The 20,342-nt window shown below is 42.4% G+C and overlaps 1 protein-coding gene across 2 annotated transcripts in view; it reads left to right on the plus strand.

Annotated features, from left to right (window-relative positions):
• Positions 1 to 20,342, plus strand: part of LOC109932672 (LIF receptor subunit alpha) — a 195,186-nt gene that overhangs the window by 167,165 nt on the left and 7,679 nt on the right. For both annotated transcript variants that reach the window (XM_048619315.1, XM_020531812.2), the window contains exons 15-20: positions 2,510 to 2,692; positions 7,841 to 7,942; positions 14,717 to 14,899; positions 16,355 to 16,510; positions 18,015 to 18,108; positions 19,571 to 19,646. In XM_048619315.1, the coding sequence (XP_048475272.1) occupies positions 2,510 to 2,692; positions 7,841 to 7,942; positions 14,717 to 14,899; positions 16,355 to 16,510; positions 18,015 to 18,108; positions 19,571 to 19,646 (794 nt within the window). The remainder of the gene's footprint in view (positions 1 to 2,509; positions 2,693 to 7,840; positions 7,943 to 14,716; positions 14,900 to 16,354; positions 16,511 to 18,014; positions 18,109 to 19,570; positions 19,647 to 20,342) is intronic.

A 20,342-nucleotide genomic window follows, 5' to 3' on the forward strand; every position in this document is an offset into this window, starting at 1 on the left:
GAGTGATTGACAAACAGAGTTGCAAACCTCAGTATACAGAAAAGCAACCCGTATGGATCAAATCCTCAACTTCCACAGTAACCACCCCAATGTCCACAAACCAAGCTGCATTAGGACACTATTTAAATGGGCCAGGACACACTGCAACCCTCTGGAACTACACAGGGAAGGGGAAGAACGCTTATACAAAATGTTGAGGTTGGTTGGCTTGCCGAGCTGGTTTCTTGTTTCACAGACGTTTCGTTACCATGCTTGATAACATCCTCAGTGCAGCCTCCGATGAAGCGTCGGTGTGTTTTCCTGCCTGGTTTTTAAACTCTGGGGTCTGTTGAGATGGATTGCCTCACTTCCGGTTTACCTTCATAGTGGAATGTATATGGGGTCGAGTTCAATGTGTTTATTAATAGCATGCTTCGTGGAGTGCCATGCTTCCAGGAATTCTCGTGCCTGTCTCTGCCTAGCCTGTCCCAGGATCTTGGTGGTGTTGTCCCAGTCGAAGTGGTCGTTCTCCTTGTCCATGTGGATTGAGATGAGTGAGTATTGGTGGTGTCTTTTTGTAACCAGTTGGTGTTCATGTACTCTTGTTGTTAGTTTCCTTCCTGATTGTCCGATGCAGTGTTTCTCACAGTCTCTGCAGGGGATCTTACAGATGACATTGGTCCTGTTCATGGCGGGGAGTGGGTCTTTAGTTCGGGTGAGCAGTTGTCGTAGGGTTGACGTGGGCTTGTGTGCCACCCTGTGATGCCCAGTGGTCGTAGGAGTCTTGTGGTGAGTTTCGACATGTTCCTGATGTAGGGTAGTGTGATGAGCATGTAGTATCTTTCTGATGCTGTTCGTGTAGGCATCTTCTGACCCAGTTCTTTGGATATCCATTATCCTTGAACACTTGGAAGAGGTATTCTTCTTCCTCTTGGCATAGTTCTGTGTTGCTGTAGTGTGTTGTTGCCCTTTGATGATTGTTGATTGTTTGTTGATGCCCTACGACCGCTGGGCATCAGAGTGGCACACAAGCCCACATCAACCCTATGACAACTGCTCACTACCAACTAAAGACCCACTCCCCGCCATGAACAGGACCAATGTCATCTACAAGATCCCCTGCAGAGACTGCGAGAAACACTACATCGGACAAACAGGAAGGAAACTAACAAGAGTACATGAACACCGACTGGCTACAAAAAGACACGACCAATACTCGCTCATCTCAATCCACATGGACAAGGAGAACCACCAATTCAACTGGGACAACACCAAGATCCTGGGACCGGCTAGGCAGAGACAAGCACGAGAATTCCTGGAAGCATGCCACTCCACGAAGCATGCTATTAATAAACACATTGAACTCGACGCCATATACATTCCACTACAAAGTGAGGCAATCCATCTCAACGGACCCCAGAGTTTAAAAACCAGGCGGGAGAAAACACCGACGCTTCATCGGAGGCTGCACTGAGGATGTTACCAAGCATGGTAGCGAAATGTCTGCGAAACAAGAAACCAGCTTGGTGAGCCAACCAACCTCAACACCCACAACCCGAGCTACAAATCTACTCCAAAACCTTAGCGCTTATACAAAATCCTCACTTTAAACGGTTATCCGCGCAACGTCATCCACAGATGCCTACAAAACAGACAACAACAGGAGGACACAGTACAACCTAACACACTGCCCACACTGCCCTACATCAAGAACATATCAGATCTGATAAGACTCCTAAGACCACTAGGAATCACGGTGGCCACAAGCCCACAGCCGCTCTATGACAAACACTTACAAGGATTAAAGACTCCATTTCCACAACATGCAGAATGAATGTGGTTTACAAAATTCCATGCAATGACTGCCACAAACATTACAGCAGACAGACAGGAAGGAAACTAGCCATCAGAACACATGAACATCAGCTAGCAGCAAAACAGCACAATGAACTCTCCTTAATATTGGTACATTCAGACAGTGAAGGCCATCAGTTTAACTGGGGCAAAGTAACTATAGTAGCCAAACATAGACACGCAAGGGAATTCTAGAGGCATGGTTCTCCACCCATACTTCAATCAACAAACATATAGAATTGGACCCCATATACAAACCCATACAGATCAAAACCGGAAATAACAGTACTCACCATAACGGACCGGACAGTATAAATTCCAAGCGAAGTAGAATAACATGGCTTCATTGGAGGCTCTGCTGATGATGTCACCTAGCACGGTGATGAAACGTCTGAACAAAAGCAAGCCAGCTCGGCGAGCAAGTCAAGAACCTCATCCACAACCCGAGCTACAAATCTTTGCCAAAACCTTATGCATTAATCTTGCAGGTCAATGTCTCAGACTTGATAGTACTTCCTAAAGCAGTTACTTTTCAGAAGTGCTCCATTGGTTATGAAAAATGCTTTATAAGTTTTTCTTTTTAATCTTACATTGGCATGTGCAATGAATTCCACAACATGGATCAGAACCATACTGCCTCACAAAATCTTTCTCTAAATTTCTTCTTTCTTTCTAGATGAACCCGTAGGCTACGTCAAAACCAGTGGTACTGGGGACGGATTTAATGTGACTTGGCTGAGGCAGGAAGTTGAGAACTGTGGATACACTGTAGAGTGGTGTCAAAACTTGAGTAACTCTACGTGTAATGTAGACTGGCAGAAATTTCCTTCAAACGTTACAGGTGCCATAATAAAATCAGGTGAAGTATTTGTCATCAAAAACTGTTTTGCTTCAGACTCCTTGGCATTCCTGCTCTTTTCTTGGATTGTTTTGTGCTTTGGATCTCTCTTCTGCTTTATGTAGGCCTGCACCTTCTGACTGTTTATCTGTCTGTATCCCCAGGCTTGTGTCTTCTCCCACTGTACTACTTTGCTTTACTATTTAATCTTTCTGACCTCGCAACATTACATTTATGTTTCAGGGAGGCCGTTCTACCCCTCCAGAAATTTCTAGAATAGAGACACATGCTTACAGACCCTATTATGATTTCACTCCACAATCCCAACTTTGTTATAATCCCAGATCGGATCTCCGCATTATATTGCAATCTAGTTAGGGATTAATTTTCAAATTAGACATTGGGTGTGATCCAGAAGACTTAGTAAGAGAATAAATCCATAAGATTTTGAACAAGTAACAAGAATTTACAAGACAAGCTATCACAATAGTACAGTCTACACAATACACACAACTTGTTTCTAAGGCTCAGAGTTTTTCTAAATGTGAGTATTGTACTCTCATCGAGTACCCCATAGTGCACATCGATTAGCAACTACAATCTAGATAGATCCAATGGATTTATTAGTAATTCCTCCCTAATATCAATGACACCAAGGGTCATCAAAATTCATTTAAAAGTTAAAATTCTTTTCTTCTGCTGACCTGACCCTTCAGCACCCCCTTGGAGCTTTTCTGTCACAGACTGCCATAATGACTGGTCCTGTCACAGTCAATCACGCTACTTAAGCCACAAGCTAAAAGACTGGTGTAGAAGGAATGGATTTCAGTTTTTGAACACTGTCACCAGACTAAATTAGAGAGGAACTGTTCCAGTAGGACAGACTTCATTTGAAGAGTGCTGGGTCCACGTCCTGACAAATTGATTAACTAGGGTTGTAGAGAAGGCTTTAAAGTCATTAGATCGTTGGACTGTTTAGGAGGGTTAGATATATAGGCTTACACAGCAAAAGAATATGTTGCCATTGCAGGGCAACTGCTTAGATAATGACACCCAGAGTGGGACAGGAAGGACCAGAGAGTACAAGAATTCAAGTAAAAAAACAGCAACTAGAGTCAGGGTGGATTTGCTGTTTACTTGAAATAAATGAATTAATAATGCAAATCCAGGTAAATGGATATGATCTTGTATCCATTACGGAGACATGGTTACAAGGACATCAAAGCTGGGAACTGAACATTCAGAAGGATATGGCTTTTTGAAAAGGACAGGCAGGAAGGGAAGAATGGTAGATAGTTTTGATAGTGTGAGTTAGATGTTGGCATGAAATGATCTTGAATTGGATAATGTGGAATCCATATGGGTTGAAGTAAGAAATACCAAGGTGAAGAAGGCACTGTTAGGTGTAGTCCATAGCTCCCCCTTGACAGTTTCTGTTCTGTAGGCAGGGAATAAAGCAGGAGATAATGAGGACATGTAAAAAAGGCATTATACTAATCATGGGTGACTTGAATCTTCATGTAGATTGGGAATACTAAATTGGTACAAATAGTCTTCATAAAATGTATTTGGGTTAGTTTCCTTTTTGATCTGGTGATGTGTATTGAGCCAGGCTGAACCGATATTCATTTCAAGCCCACCGACTCCCACAGCTACCTAGAATACTCCTCCTCCCACCCACCTTCCTGCAAAAATGCTATCCCCTATCCCCTATTCCCAATTCCTTCGCCTCCGCCGCATCTGCTCCCAGGATGAGGCATTCCACTCCCGTACATCTCAGTTGTCCTCGTTTTTCAAGGACCGTAACTTCCCCTCCTCGGTGGTCGAGAACGCCCTCAACCGTGTCTCCCACATCTCCCGCACCTCATCCCTCACACCCCGTCCACGCAATAAAAACCAAAAAAGAATCCCCCTCGTCCTCACGTACCACCCCACCAACCTCCGGATCCAACGCATCATGCTCCGACACTTCCGCCATCTGCAATCCGACCCCACCACCAAAGACATCTTTCCCTCCCCACCCTTATCTGCTTTCCGGAGGGACAACTCTCTCCGTGACTCCCTTGTCCGCTCCACACTCCCCTCCAGCTCCACCACACCCGGCACTTTTCCCTGCAACCGCAGGAAGTGCTACACCTGCCCCCATACCTCCTCCCTCACCCCCATCCCAGGCCCCAAGAAGACTTTCCACATCAAGCAGATGTTCACCTGCACATCTGCCAATGTGGTATACTGCATCCGCTGTACCCGGTGTGGCTTCCTCGACATCGGGGAAACCAAGCGGAGGCTCGGGGACCGCTTTGCAGAACACCTACGCTCAGTTCGCAACAAACAACTGCACCTCCCAGTCGCGAACCATTTCAACTCCCCCTCCCATTCCTCAGATGACGTGTCCATCCTGGGCCTCCTGCAGTGCCACAACGATGCCACCCGAAGGTTGCAGGAACAGCAACTCATATTCCGCTTGGGAACCCTGCAGCCCAATGGTATCAATGTGGATTTCACAAGTTTCAAAATCTCCCCTCCCCCCACTGCATCCCAAAACCAGTCCAGCTCGTCCCTGCCTCCCTAACCTGTTCTTCCTCCCACCTATCCCCTCCTCCCACCTCAAGCCGCACCTCCATCTCCTACCGACCAACCTCATCCCGCTCCCTTGACCTGTCCGTCCTCCCTGGACTGACCTATCCCCTTCCTAACTCCCTACCTACACTCACCTTTACTGGCTCCATCCCCGCCTCTTCGACCTGTTTGTTTCCTCTCCACCTATCCTCTCCTCTATCCCTCTTCTATCCGCCTCCCACTCTCTCCCTATTTATTTCAAAACCCCCTTCCCCTCCCCCTTTTCTGATGAAGGGTCTAGGCCTGAAACGTCAGCCTCTCTGCTCCTATGATGCTGCTTGGCCTGCTGTGTTCATCCAGCCCTGCACCTTGTTGTCTCGGATTCTCCAGCATCTGCAGTTCCTACTATCTCTGAATATATGATCTTGGATTAAAAGACTCCCTAGGGAGCAGAGATCATAATGAATGGTAGAATTTAGCATTCAGTTTGAGAGTGAGAAACTTGGGTTAGAAGCAACTAGGTTAAATTTAAACGAAGGGAAGTAACATGTGAATGAGTTGGCTGGAGTGAACTGAGAAAGGAGTTTAGCAAAAAAATGAACAATGGCAGATGTTTCATAGTTCATTATTCACAGTAAAAGAAGTTCCCACTGAGGAAGATGAATTCTTGGAAGGGGATCAGAGTTACCTAATGAAGGAAGTCAAAGAATTGTTAAGGAATTTTCAGAATTTTGTTTTTTGTTTGTTATGGTCTTAGAGTTTTCACAGCTGGAGAGAGATATTTGGAACCATCATGTTCAGCTGGTCATCAAACATGCATCTATTGTAATCCCATATTCCAGCACTTTGCCTGTAGACTTGTATGCTGCGCCCTTTGAAATGTTCATGTAAAGAAACAGCATTAATTAACTGGATAATAGAAATATACAGTACAACCATGACAATTGAGGAAGGTTCATTGATATCAGAGGATGTACAGACAGTAGGCCTGGAGTGTGTCGATCTCATTGAAGCTATGTAGGCAGCATCTTGCTCTCCAGCTGACATTTTAAGGAACTCTTCCTTCATTCACTTCAGGTCCATTTTCATTTTGAAGAAGATAGCTGCCTGATGAGGACTGCCTTTTGACCCTGAACACTCTTTGATATGTTCTATTTCTGCTAACTGGGAGTTTACACTGTCAATTATTATTCTAGCCGATGGACCTTGGCCAGCTACTTATCACGTCAAGATAACCATACATCTTAATGATTATTTTCTTTCTGTGTAGGAACAAAGCCTTTTAATTTCCTAATCACTGCATTGATTATAGGGAAAAAATAACGCTATATATTTTGTTGACATCAACTTGTGCAATATAATCACTTCGGTGGTCTTTATTGCCACCTTCCTTTTGTTTCTGCTTATTTGAAATTATTCATGTTTGAGGGAAGGAGATAACTGCTATAACAACAATTACATGACCTCTCATTGTACACAAGAAGCACTTGAAGCGAAAAAGTATCAGCTTTAAAGGCACCCCAATTACTAACATAACCTTGCCCCTCTTTCCAATCCATGGCCCTCATGCTACAATGCTAACCTGTGTCCCTCTAGCCAATCAATGGCCCCTCATACATACCTCCATACTAGCTGATGACCCCTCACATTGTCTGTATCAGCTGAAGCCCCTCTAACCACTCCCATGGACCGTCATGCCCTCCATGGTAGCTTATGTGTCTCTACTCACCCCACTTCCCTTTAAACCATTCATGTCAGTCTATGCCTCTAAGTATCCCAATAGCCCTGATAATCCTGGAGTTAAATATTCTTTTGAATGTCACAGACATTTTAAAAATAAATATTCATTCATAAAACCAATCCAGTACATGTAAATTCCTTCAACTACTAAATTCCTGATGAAGCAAGCATTTCATTCAACACCTATTCCTTTATAAAAACAAGCATTTGTATTCATATTCCCACATCATAAACTTTAATGCCACTTGGAGCTTTAAGTCAAACTGTGAACCAAGAGGTACTCCAGTATGATTATTAGAGGTTGTGGAGCCAGTCATGCAGCAAAATTCTATGATAGCTTTCAGACCTGGGTATGCAGAGAGGGAAATTGTCAGCATTGTTTTTTTTTAAAGCAAGCACTTTAAATTTTAAAGGAAAGGAATTTAAATACCCCAAAAGTTTGTGTTTCACAGAGCTCATCCACTTTTTAAAAACAAAAATATGTGTCTACTTTTACCTTCACTAAGATATACCTCGTCTTTCCCAAAGGGCAGTTTATTTCTCCCAAAGAAGTATCTGGCACCTATTCAAAAGGGTACCTGCATCTACTTCAAATGCATTCTTCACGCCTTGGGTGAAAACGGTGGTGCTGGGTTCTGGGGCACTGCCCCCACCAATCTGCCTCCAACACACAAAAGCTGATTGTTTTCTTTTCTTCTCCATTTTCCACAATTATCCTTTGGTTTCTTCAAAGTGAAAAAGTTGATCTTGTGCTATGTACCATGTTACATCTGGTCACACCAAACAAATTTCAGAAAGCTGCCTTTTAATTTTTTAAGTATGCAGTTTGTTTTCAATCATTTTGATAATGAGCTCCAATATTTTTCTCAGATAACTTGCAAGTTGGAGTACTGTACATGCTTGAGGTTCACGAGTGCAGGGATGGTGGAGATTACTTACTGAAGAGGCTGGTCGGGTATACACGTGAACTGGGTAAGTAATGTTTGGGAACGTAGGATTGGGACATCATAGCTATTACAGAAACTTTGCTGAGGGATGTACAGCTCTGGCAGCTTGATGTTACGGGTTTCAGATAGTATAAGAAGGATAGAAAGAGAGGCAGAAAAGGAGGGGGAATGGCATTTTTGATTAAGGAAAACATCACTGCTGTAACTAGAGAAGATATTCCAGAAAAATCGTCCAGTGCAAATATATGGGTTGAAATTAGAAATGAAAAGAAGAATGATCTCCTTGATGGGATTGTACTATTGGACCCCTTGTTTGTCAGAGGGAAATTGAGGAACAAAGGTTGTAATGGGAAGCGTTTTTAATTTTCCGAACATTACCATAGTGTTAAAGGTTTGGATGGTGTAGAATTTGTTAAATGTGTTCAGGAAAACTTTCTTTATCAATATGTCATTGTGTTCTTGTTAGAGTGAAAGTTAAGGCTGGTAGGATGAGAGAACAATGGACAACTAAAGATATTGAGTTCCAGTCAAGAATAAAAAATATCATCGATATAGACACTGGGTTCAGATGAATCTCTTGAACAGTATGAAGAGTGTAGGGGCATTCTTAAGAACGAGATCAGGAGGGCACAGAGGGGGTGAGAGATATTGATAATACAAAGAGATTGTACAAAGTTCTTTAAGCAAAAGAGCAACTATAGAGAAAGTAGGGCCCCTTAAAGATAAGAGGTTGTATTTGTGTTGAACCTCAGGAGATTGGAGAGATATTAAATAAATATTTTGTCGGTTTTTCTTACTGTGGAGAATGAAATGGAGGTTAGATAACTCGGGGAGATACATATAGATGTTTTGAAAACAGTTCACACTAAAAAAGAGAAAATGTTGGAGGTCCCCAAAGAGTAGTTCTGCAATAGAACACAATATAAACCACGAAATACTGGACATTTGTAATAAAAGTGCAGCAATAATCATAGGTGATTTTAATATGCATATAGACTGGATTATCAAATTGGCAAGGGTAGCCTCAAGGAAGAGTTCATTGTATTACAGATTGTTTCTTGGAGCATTATATTGTGGAACCAACCAGGAACGTGCTGTTCTGGATTTGATGTTGTGTAATAAGGTCAATTAATTAGTAATAGAAAGGCAACATATTATCTAAAAGGAGAGAAACTTTAACATTTTTTGGTGCAGAGGGATCTTCGTATCCTCAAGCGTGAATCAGAGAAAACAATATGCAGGTGCAGCAAGAAATAACGAAAGCAAATGGATTTTTTGCACTTATTGCTAAAGGTATAGAGAATGGAAGCAGGGAAGTGTTGCTGCAACTGTACAAGTCATTAGTGAGATTGCACCTTTTTAATCCAATCACGGGATGAGGACATTGCTGGCGAGGCATTTATTGCCCATCCCTAATTGCCCAGAGGGCAGTTAAGAGTCAACCACAGTGCTGTGTGTCTGGAATCACAGGTAGACCTGACCTGATAAGGATGGCAGATTCCTTTCCTAAAAGACATTAGTTAGCCAGATAGGTGTTTCTGACAATCAGCAATGGAGTCATGGCCATCATTAGATTCTTAATTCCAATTTTAAAAAAATTATTGAATTCAAATTCCACCATCTGCTATGGTGGGATTCAAACCCAGGTCCCCAGAACATTATCTGGGTCTCTGGATTAACAATCTGGCGATAATACCACTAGGCCACCACCTACCTGTAATATTGTGTACCGTTATCATCCTCTTCCAAGAACTCCGCTAATATTCTGGGGACCTGGTTTCAAATCCCACCAAAGCAGATGGTGGAATTTAAATTCAATAAAGAATCTGGAATTAAGGAACTAATGATGACAATGAAACCAATCAGGTTCGGTAATGTCCTTTAGGGAAGGAAATCTGCCATCCTTACCTGGTCTGGCCTACATGTGACTCTGGATCCACAGCAATGTGGTTAACTCGTAACTACCCTCTGGACAATTAGGGATGGATAATAAAAGCTGGACAAACGAGAGAAGTCCACATCCTGTGAATGAATAAAAGAAAACTAGTATTGTGTTGAAGGGTTATGGAGGAAGCGAAGAAGAAAATGAAGTTGAGGCTGAGATGAGATGAGATGAGTCCTGATAGCGGAGCAAGCTGAGCAGTTGAATTGCCTGCTCCTGCTCCTAAATCATATTTTCTATGTCTCTGCTTCAAACAATAACCTGAAGGTACTGATTTAAAATAGTTGGCAAGAAAATATAGGGGAAACATTTTACATTTATTTTACATCTCATTTTACCGTACAAGGTGTTATTATCAGAAAAGCAATGTCTGGTTTTCAGTGGCTTCTGATTCGAAGATTAACTTTCAAAAGGAAGTTTGATAAAGAAATATAACATTTGCAGCATTATGGGGAAGCAACAAGGCAGTGGGGCTAATTCAACTCATTTCATGGCTCCTGAGAGAGCACCTTTCAAACCGGTGACCTCCACCACTTAAAAAGACCAGGTCAGTGCATGAATGGAAACTCTACCACCTGCAAGTTCACCTTCAAGCCACATACCATTTTGACGTGCAACTATTTCACCAATCTTTCAGTGTCGTTGGGTCAAAATCTGAAAACTTTCTCCCTGTCAACATGATGGATGTCCCTACACCCCATGACTGTAGCAGTTCATGAAAGAAGCTCACCATCATCTTGACCAGGAAAATTGGGGTGGGCAGTAAGTACTGACCAAGTGATGCCCACATTCTATGAATGAATTTAAAAAAAGGGAAGAATTTTCAGAGAGCTGCTGTAGCCGCAGTGGATCAAAAGAATTGTGCTCTATCATTCTGTGTTTCCAAGTTTATAGAACCCAGACCGGTTTCCATTTTACGCAGCGGGGAAAGAAAGACCAAAAAGACTAAAAGACGTAGGAGCAAAAGTAGGCTATTCAGCCCATCGAGTCTCTTCCACCATTTGATGAGATCATGGCTGATTTGATCATCCTCAACTCCATTTTCCTGCCTTTTCCACATAACCCTTGATTATCTTACTGACTAAAACTCTGTCTCAGCTTGAAATACTTAACCATCCAGCCCCAACAGCCTTTTGCCTTAAAGAATTCCACAGATTTCCTACCCTCAGAGGAAAAAAAATCCTTCTCATCTTTGTCTTAAATGTGTGATCCCTTATTCTGAGATTATTCCCTGTGGTCCTAGACTCTCCCATGAGGGGAAAGAACCTTTCCACAAGTATCCTAAGAATTTTGTATGGCTTAATATCTCTCGGTCTTCTAAATTCCAGTGAATGTAGGCCTAGTCGACTGAATCTGTCCTCATAAGACAGTCTCTCCATTCTGGGATCAGTCGAATGACTGGACTGCCTCCATTGCCAGTCTATCTTTCCTTTTATAAGGGGCCCAAAACTTCACAATACAGTCTTCCAGCTGATGGCTGACAAAATTACAAAGAGATCTTGATCAATTGGGTCAATGGGCTGAGGAGTGGCAGATGGAGTTTAATTTGGATAAATGCGAGGTGTTACATTTTGGCAATACAAACAAGGGCAGAACTTTTACAATTAATACAATTAATGGTAGAGCCCTAGGTAGTGTTATAGAACAGAGAGACCTATTCTTTGAAATTTGCATCACAGGTTCACAGGTTGACAGGGTGGTTAAGAAGGCATTTAGTACGCTTGTCTTCATTGCTCAGACCTTTGAGTATAGGAGTTGTGACATCATATTCAGGGTGTACAAGACATTAGTGAGGCCTCTTCTGGTACGCTGTCTGCAGTTCTGGTTGCCCTATTTTAGGAAGGATATTATTAAAGTAGAGAGGGTTCAGAAAAGATTTACCAGGATCTTGCCAGGAATGGAGGGTTTGAGTTATATAAATAGGCTGGTAGGCTGCGGCCATTTTAACTGGAGCATAGGAAGTCGAGAGGTGTCCTTATAGAGGTTTATAAAATCATGAGGGAGGTGGATCAGGTGAATAACAGCAGCCCTTTCCCTAAGGTGGGGAATTCCAAGACTATGGGACATATTTTTAAGGTAGGAGGAGAAAGATTTTAAAAAGGACAGGCAGGGCAACTTTTTTCCAAAGACAGTGGTTAGTGTGTTGAATGAACTGCCCGAGGAAGTGGTGGATACAGGTAAAGTTACAACTTTTGGATAACTGCATGTGTTGCGAAATTGCCAAGTACTTAAGAATTGGAAGGTAGGAAGCTGGAATTTGTTGGTAAAAATGTGAGTAGGGAAAAGCTGTGCCATCATCCCTCTGAAGGATTGGTGCTTTGTCTGTGTGCAGAGATTTTTAAATCTCTGTGAGTAACCAGAGGGTGCAATTACAGGAACACTGGATTGATTCCAGCCTTGGGTGGCTCTGTGTGGAGTTTGCACATCCTCCTCATGTTTGTGTGAGTTTCCTCCAGGTGCTGCACTTTCCTCCCACAGTCCAAAGATGTGCAGGTTAGGTGGATTGGCCATGTTAAATTGTCTGTAGTGTCCAGGGATGTGCAGGCTAGGTGGATTAGCCATGGTAAATGCAGGGGTAGGGGAAAAGGGTGTGGGCCAGGTTTGGCTGAATAATTTTCAGAGGAGTCAGCGCAGACTCGGTGGGCTGGATGGCCTCTTTCTGCACTATATGGATCCTATTACTCGGATGCTAGCTTTCTGTGATTCCTGGTTGAGGACTACCAAATCCTTCTGTTCTGTGGTTTTCTGTAGTCTTTCTCCATCTAATGAATGTTGAACTTCTCTATTCTTCTTGCAAAAATATATAACCTCACATTTTCCCCACGCTATATTCCATCTGCCAAGTTTTTGCTCACTCACCTAAACTGTCTGCAGAACCCGTGTCATCTTTACCACTTGCCACCCCATCTATACTTGTGTAATCCTAAAATGTGATTATTATACATTCACTCACTTCCCTCATTCAAGTGATTAATGTAAATTGTAAATAATTGTGGCCCCAGCAATGATCTTTGTAGCACTCCACTAGTTGCATGTTGCCATCCTAACAATGGCCCTCCTAATTCCAATTCTCTGTTTTCTATTAGTCATCTAAACCCCAATCCATGTTGATATACTAACTCCAACACCATGGGCTCTTATAGAGTTGTAGAGTTATACAGCATTGAAACTGACCTTTTGGCCCAATTTGTGCATGCCAACCAGATATCTTAAATTAATCTAGTTCCATTTACCAGCATTTGGCCCATATCTTTCTAAACCTTTCCTATTCATTCACCCATCCAGGTGCCTTTCAAATGTGTAATTGTACCAGCCTCCACCACCATCTCTGGCAGCTCATTCCATGCACGCATCACCTCTGTGAAAAATTTCCCTTTAGGTCGCTTTTAAATATTTCCCTTCGCACCTTAAACCTGTGCCCTCTAGTTTTGGACTCCCTCCCCGGGAAATAGACTTAGCTATTCACCCTATCCATGTCCCTCGTGATTTTATAAACCTCTATAAGATCACCCCTCAACCTTCAATGCTCCAGGGAAAATAGCTCTAGCCTATTTAGCTTCTCTGTATAATTCAAACCCCCTAGTCCCAGCAACATCCTTGTGAATCTTTTCTGTACCCTTTCAAGTCCAACAACATTGTCCCTATAGGAGGGAGACCAGAATTGAACGCAGCGTTCCAAAAGAGGCCTAACCAATGTTCTGTCCAGCTGCCACATAACATCCCAAGTCTTATTCACTGACCAATAAAATTCAGTTTACCAAACACCACCTTCACTACCCTGTCGACTGTGCCTCCACCTTCAAGGAGCTATGAACCTGCACCCCAACATCTCTTTGTTCAGCAACACTTCCCAGAACACTGAAGTGTGTAAGTCTTGCCCTGATTTCTCACATTATCTTATTAAGTAGTCTAATATGAATTAACTTATCTGAAAATCCAAATATATTACATCCATTGCTTTCCCTTTTTCCATCCTGCATGTTACCTCCTCAAAGGATTCTAATAAATTTGTCAGAGATGATTTCCCCTTCATGAAGCCGTGCTGACTCTGCTTGATCATATTATGTATTTCCAAATGCTTTGCTATTACATCCTCTATAATTGATGCTAACATTTTCCCAATAACAGATGTTAAGCTAACTGGCCTATCGTTACCTCTTTATCCCTTTTTAAATAAAGGTGTTATATGACAGTTTTCTAGAGTTCTAGGACTTTTCCAAAGTCTAAGGATACTTCGCACTGCCAGTGCATCCACTATCTCTAGCTACTTCATTTAATATCTGAGAATACATGTCATTTTATATCACCATTCACAACATCCACATGTTCCATAATACTTCACAGTCAATTCAAGTACTTTCAAAGTGTAGTCACTATAGCAAGTTAGAGAAAACAGAAGCTTGTTTTTACACAGCAAGGTCCTAAAAACAGCAATGTGACATTGAGAATTCACTGGTGGTAAGGTGGTGAGTAGCATTGGCTTCGACATGGAAATAGTTGGGCGCTTGCTTTCTTGGCTCCCGAGGTTTGAGGCCCATGAGACACAGAGAGATGAAATATAATAGACACAAATAACTCTATGAAACAAACTTTAAACAGAATCTTTACTCTGAAATGATGGCACATTTTTTTGAAACTACTCTGGAAAAGTCCTGGCACTGCAGTTTTCTGATGGTTTGCTATAAGCTGAAGGTTTTTAGTTTAGAAAAATATCATGTATCGGCGCAGACTTGGTGGGCTGAAGGGTTCTTGTGCTGTACTGTTCTTTAATTTTTGTTTTAATATGCTGTAAGGTCTTGTCAGCTAAATTGAATTGAAGTTCTGACACAGTCTCTGGTCTCTGGTTACATTCCACAGCCCCAGCTGAAGCTCCGAATCTGGATATTGAGGAAACCACTAGTGATTCAGTACTGATCAAATGGAGTGACATCCCTGTGGACAAACAGCGAGGATTCATTCAGGGCTTCAAGGTTTATTACAGCAAACTATACAATGAATCAGCAGCTTTCAAGCCTGTGGGTGGTCAAAAGCTGAACACAGGTAAAAATGCCAGAGTTGCATTTTTTAAAATTGGCTTCTGCTGGACGAAGCTTCCATATAGATGCACAGTGATTCATTCAACTTTTTAGTTCCTGGAAGTGTCAAGTGATCAAACAGGCTGCAGGAACAGGCCATTCAGCCTTGTGAAGTTCTGTTATTCATTTAGATCACGCCAGCCAGCAAAATCTGTCAATCTAGCCTTTAAAGATTTTAAAGCATGTTTTGGGATGCTGTCCTCAGAATTTGACCCTTTAAACTGTGGCATGAAGAGCTTAAGAAATAGAATCTGGGTAGAGTCCTAACATTAACATTAGTTTAAAGCAATCAGTCGAGTTTTTAATGTGACTCCATTACATTTTCTAGAAGTGACGAATATTCATACTCTGGGTCCTATTCAAAACAAAAGGAATATGTTCAAGCCCCTTGTGAGTTTTTTTGAAGTATCTAGGAGCTTTGCAAGCCTATTTTCCCTGTTGATTTCTCCATTGGCAGTGCCTCTGCCAGTCGGAGTCAACTGGTAACCAGTCAACATTCTTGTCTCAGAGTATACATCATAGAAACCCTGCAGTGTGGAATGAGGCTGTTCAGCCCATCAAGTCTGCCGTGACCCTCTGAAGATCATCCCACCCAAATACAGCACCCTACCCTATCCTTGTAACCTGCATTTACTGTGGCTAATTCATTTAGCATACACATCGCTGGACATTATGAGGCAATTTAGTATAACTAAAGTTATTTTTGCTTTGTACATCTGGTCGGAATGTAAATCCAGGCAATGTGTTGCACAGAATCTCAGGCAAGTCAATCCTATTTGTTGTTATATGACTTGCCTGTTGTTTTGTTTTGAATTTTGTTTACCTGGAGGCTTGGAAAGGCTGTGCTTAGCACTGCTACTACAGCTGAGATTAGCTGTGAGTTTTGTCCTGATGGTCTGGCCTGTGTGGTTCACTGCTCATCTACAGCAGTGTCTAATATTTTAGCTGTTGGGAAAATGCAAAGGCGACAAATGACCTCTAGTTGAAGTGGAGAAGGTTACATTTAGATTTGATGGATTTGATTTGCTCAAAGTTGTGAAGGTTTCGATAAAATTGATCAGAGGGAAACTTCCCTGGAGCAGAAAAGTTCATAACCAGAGGACACAAACTGATGACAGAAAACTGGGGCAGTGGAAGGGGAAGTGAGTTCTTTTTGTTTTACACAATGCATTATTGTAATCTTGAATGCATTGCGTAAAAGGCCAATAGAAGCATATTCAGTCATAACCTGCAGAAGGCCATTGGATAAATTTTCAGTAGAAACTTCCCCAGCTCTTAAGAAAAGAACAGGAAAATGGAACTAATTGGATAGCTCATTCAAAGAGCTAGTATAAACACAGTGGGCTGAATGGCCTGTATTATCCTGTCTGCACCATTACATCAGAATGTTTCTGATTTTCTACTTCCTTAATTGCCATAGATAATTTACTGCCAAAGATCATAAACGATTCTACCGCACGGACATTCAAGATCGGGGGCCTTGAGGCTGGGACGGCATACCTTGTGGCAGTGCGTGCCTACACCAGAGGAGGGGATAGTCCCAGGAGCGATGTCACAGTGACTACACCAAACAGCCGTAAGTCTATCCATGAAGAATTCTCCTCCAATGTCACACAGTGCATCATATTACAAAATCTGGCAGATGTAGTGTGATTTGTGCTCATTTTTTTGAGCTGTCAGTGTTTGTGAAATATTATTTTTGAGACTCGAGGATTTAAATAGTCCCACACTGGCGTAATAATTGGCTCCAGCCAATGCGTTTAGTTAACTACCAGAATGACCATAGTCACTGGAGGGAGAAATGCAGTTTCATAGTTCTGTACCATTGATACATGCACTGACTGTTAATTGCTTAGTTTTGTCTTCATCCTGATGATATAATGTAGGCACTGTGTAAAGTAACATGCAAAATACTCCTTTAATTGAAGATTTATGATTTATATTAATGATTTAGATGAGGGAACTAAATGTAATATCAATAGTTTTGCAGATGACACAAAATTGAGTGGGAGGGTAAACTGAGGGGAATGCAGAGATACTTCAGTGTGATTTAGATAAACTGAGTGAGTAGGCGAATACTTGGCCGATGAAGTATAATGTGAATAAATGTGATGTTATTCACTTGGAGAGCCAAAACAGGAAGGCAGATTATCTGAATGGCTATAAATAGGAAGTGGGGAATAGGCAACAAGCCCTGGGAGCCCTCGTACACCAGTTGCTGAACTTAATGATGCGGGTGCAGACTTGGTCAAGGCAAATGGTATGTTGGCTTTCATTGTGGCAGGATTCGAGTACAGGAGCAGGGATGTCTTGCTGCACCTATACAGGGCCATGGTGAGAGCACACCTGGAGCATTGTGTGCTGTTATGGTCTCCTTATCTGAGGAAGGATGCTCTTGCTGTAGAGGGAGGAAGCAAATGGTTACCAGACTGATTCCTGGGATAATGGTACTGAGGTCTGAGGAGAGGTTAAATTGTTTAGGATCATATTTGTCGAAGTTCAGAAGAATGATAGGGAATCTCATAGAAACCTATAAAAATCTAACCGGATAATTCAGGGAGGATTTTCCCATTGGCAGGGGCGTCCAGAACCAGGGGCCACAGTCTAAGGATACAGAATATACCATTTAGGACTGTGATGAGAAATTTCTTCACCCAAAGAGTGATAAGCCTGTGGAATTTGCTACCACAGACTAGTCGAGGCCAATACGTTGCATGATTTCAAAGAGTTGGGTATAACTCTTGGGACTAAGAGACTAAAGGGATCAAAGGATATGGAGGAGAAGCGGGAACAGGCTGTTGAGTTAGATGATCAGCCATGCTTTGGTTTGTTGATCCTAGCATATTCTTCTGTCAGGGGATGTTGGGCAAAGTGAGTATGAAGGAGAGTGGTGTTGTGGGAGTTTCAGGTTAAATTATACACCATCCTGAAAGCCCTTCTGTACGTTATACATTGTGAACTTCACCTCCCTCATTCTGTCTGTTGATGTCACCTTAGGTCACTGTTTCCCAAATCCCCACCCTCTGTCATGAGTAATATATCTGTTGAGTTTTGAATGTTTGTTTTTCTCCCCCTATTAGCTCTTGCTGTGATTCTTGGGATTACCCTGCCGCTTGTGGGAATTATAACACTGGGAGTCATCCTCAGTATCTTCTTTTACCGAAAACAAGAATGGTAAGTTCCCTTTTGATGATCAGCCTCTTTTTAATTTTGACCAGTCTTCTTGACACCCTGTAACAAAATCTAAGATCTGCTGATTGACCTTCCATTCTGCTTCCATTCTTTTCCAGGAAATTCCCTGGAATTCCACTCCTCCCTCAATTTTTACTGCTTGATGGCTCCTCCCCACTACCTGATTTACTGTGCATGTCCTTGTCCCTGGGCATTCTGGCAGAGGTGTCCTTCACTGGACTTGTACTGGGCTAGTATTGATGTCCTGGCTGAGCATCCAAGGTCTGTCACGGAGTTGGAGCAAAACAGTGAAGATATTTAAACCACTGCAGGCATTGGATCTGAGACTGGGAGTGGGGAATATAACCCACGTCTACAGTAGGGGTGTGATTATCTGCATTCTATAGTGCATTGATTATAGGAGTTGGGCTGATACGTTGCAGTTGTACAGGACATCGGTTATGCCACTTTTGGAATATGGTGTTCAATTCTGGTCTCCTTTTTATGGTAAGGATGTTGTGAAGCTTGAAAGGTTCAGATAAGATTTACGATGATGTTGCCAAGGTTGGAGGGTTTGCGCTGTAGGAAGACACTGAATAGGCTGGGGCTATTTTCCTTGGACTGTCGGAGGTTGAGGGGCACCCTTATAGAGGTTTATAAAATCATGAGGGGCATGAATAGGGTGAATAGCCAAGTCTTTTTCCCTGGGATGGGGGGTTCCAAAACTAGATGGCATAGGTTTAAGTTGAGAGGGGCAAGATTTAAAAGGGACTTTAAGGAGCAACCCTTTAATGCAGAGGGTGATACATGTTTGGAATGAGCTGCCAGAGAAAGTGGTGGAGGCTGGTACAATTATGACATTTAAAAGGCATCTGGATGTTTATATTTAAAAGAAGGGTTTAGAGAGATATGGGCTAAATGCTGGCAAATGGGAGTAGATTAATTTAGGATCTCTAGTTGGCATGGATGAGTTGGACTGAAGGGTCTGTTTCTGTGCTGTACAGTTCTATGACTCTGTAGATGGAGGTGGTGGTTTTGTGGTAATGTCATTGGACTAGAAATCCGAGATGCAGATTAAGGTTCTGGGGACATTGGTTTGAATTGTGTTGCAGGTGAGTTCTGAATCAGTAAAAATAAATCTGGAATTAAAGCTATCCTGCTGGTGACCCTGTAATCATTGTTGGTGGTTATAAATCCTATTCTTATTTAGTTTGGCTGTAGAGCCACAGAAATGTGGCTGATAAATAATTGCCCTTAGATGTGGCCTAGAGAGCTGGTTAATTCAAGGGAAACTTTTGGGTTGGACAACAAATACTAGCCTTGACGGCAACATCCACTTCCTGTACAAGAATGAAAAAAATCCCTACTCCAACGTCTTGACCTGGCTGGGATCAGTGAGCTCTGGGGAGCGATGGCAGTCAAAACTCTGAGCTATTGACTGTTTCCTTATGCCCATCTTTTTCAGGATCAAAGAGACATTTTATCCTGATATTCCTGATCCAAACAACAGCAAAGTTCTTCAGGATGGAACCTTTCTTCAGGTATGTTCGAACTAAACCCTGGGGGAAGGCAATTTTGTGTGTACCTATGTGTGAATGTAAGAATGTATAAGTCCTTTAAATATGTACAGATATGTTGTGGTGTCTGCATGCATGTGCATAACGCTATGTATGTGGGAACATGCAGGATGTTTATTCAGCCTCAAACTGCAGTAATGTTTTATGACAGAGCTAGCCATGAACTATAGATAGAGAAACTGCAAGAGCAGGTTGGAGGCTGGGAATTCTGCAGAGAGTAACTCCCCTCCTTGTGCACCATATACAAAAGACATGAACTGCAGTAGTTCTCATAAGACTTCTTGCCAGCACGTTCCCAAGGGCAAGTAAATATCATAGAAGATCATAGAATCCCTACAGTGTAGATAGAGGCCATTCAACCCACCAAGTCTGCACCAATTCTCCAAAGAGCATCCCATCCTATTCCTGTAATCCCACATGTACAATGGTTAACTCTCCTAACCTGCCCACTGAGGTGGATTTGCTATGCTAAATTGTCCCAAACCTGCACATCTTTGGACTGTGGGAGGAAACCAGAGCACCTGACAGAAGCCCCACTCAGACACAGGTAGAATGGCAAACCCCATACAGACAGTCACCCAAGGCTAGAATTGAACCTGGGTAACTGGAGCTGTGAGGCAGCACTGCTAACCACTGTGCCACCCTGTGGGGATGGGAAAT

This window comes from Rhincodon typus, chromosome 3, assembly GCF_021869965.1.
Source record: "Rhincodon typus isolate 14 chromosome 3, sRhiTyp1.1, whole genome shotgun sequence".
Lineage (NCBI taxonomy): Eukaryota > Metazoa > Chordata > Chondrichthyes > Orectolobiformes > Rhincodontidae > Rhincodon > Rhincodon typus.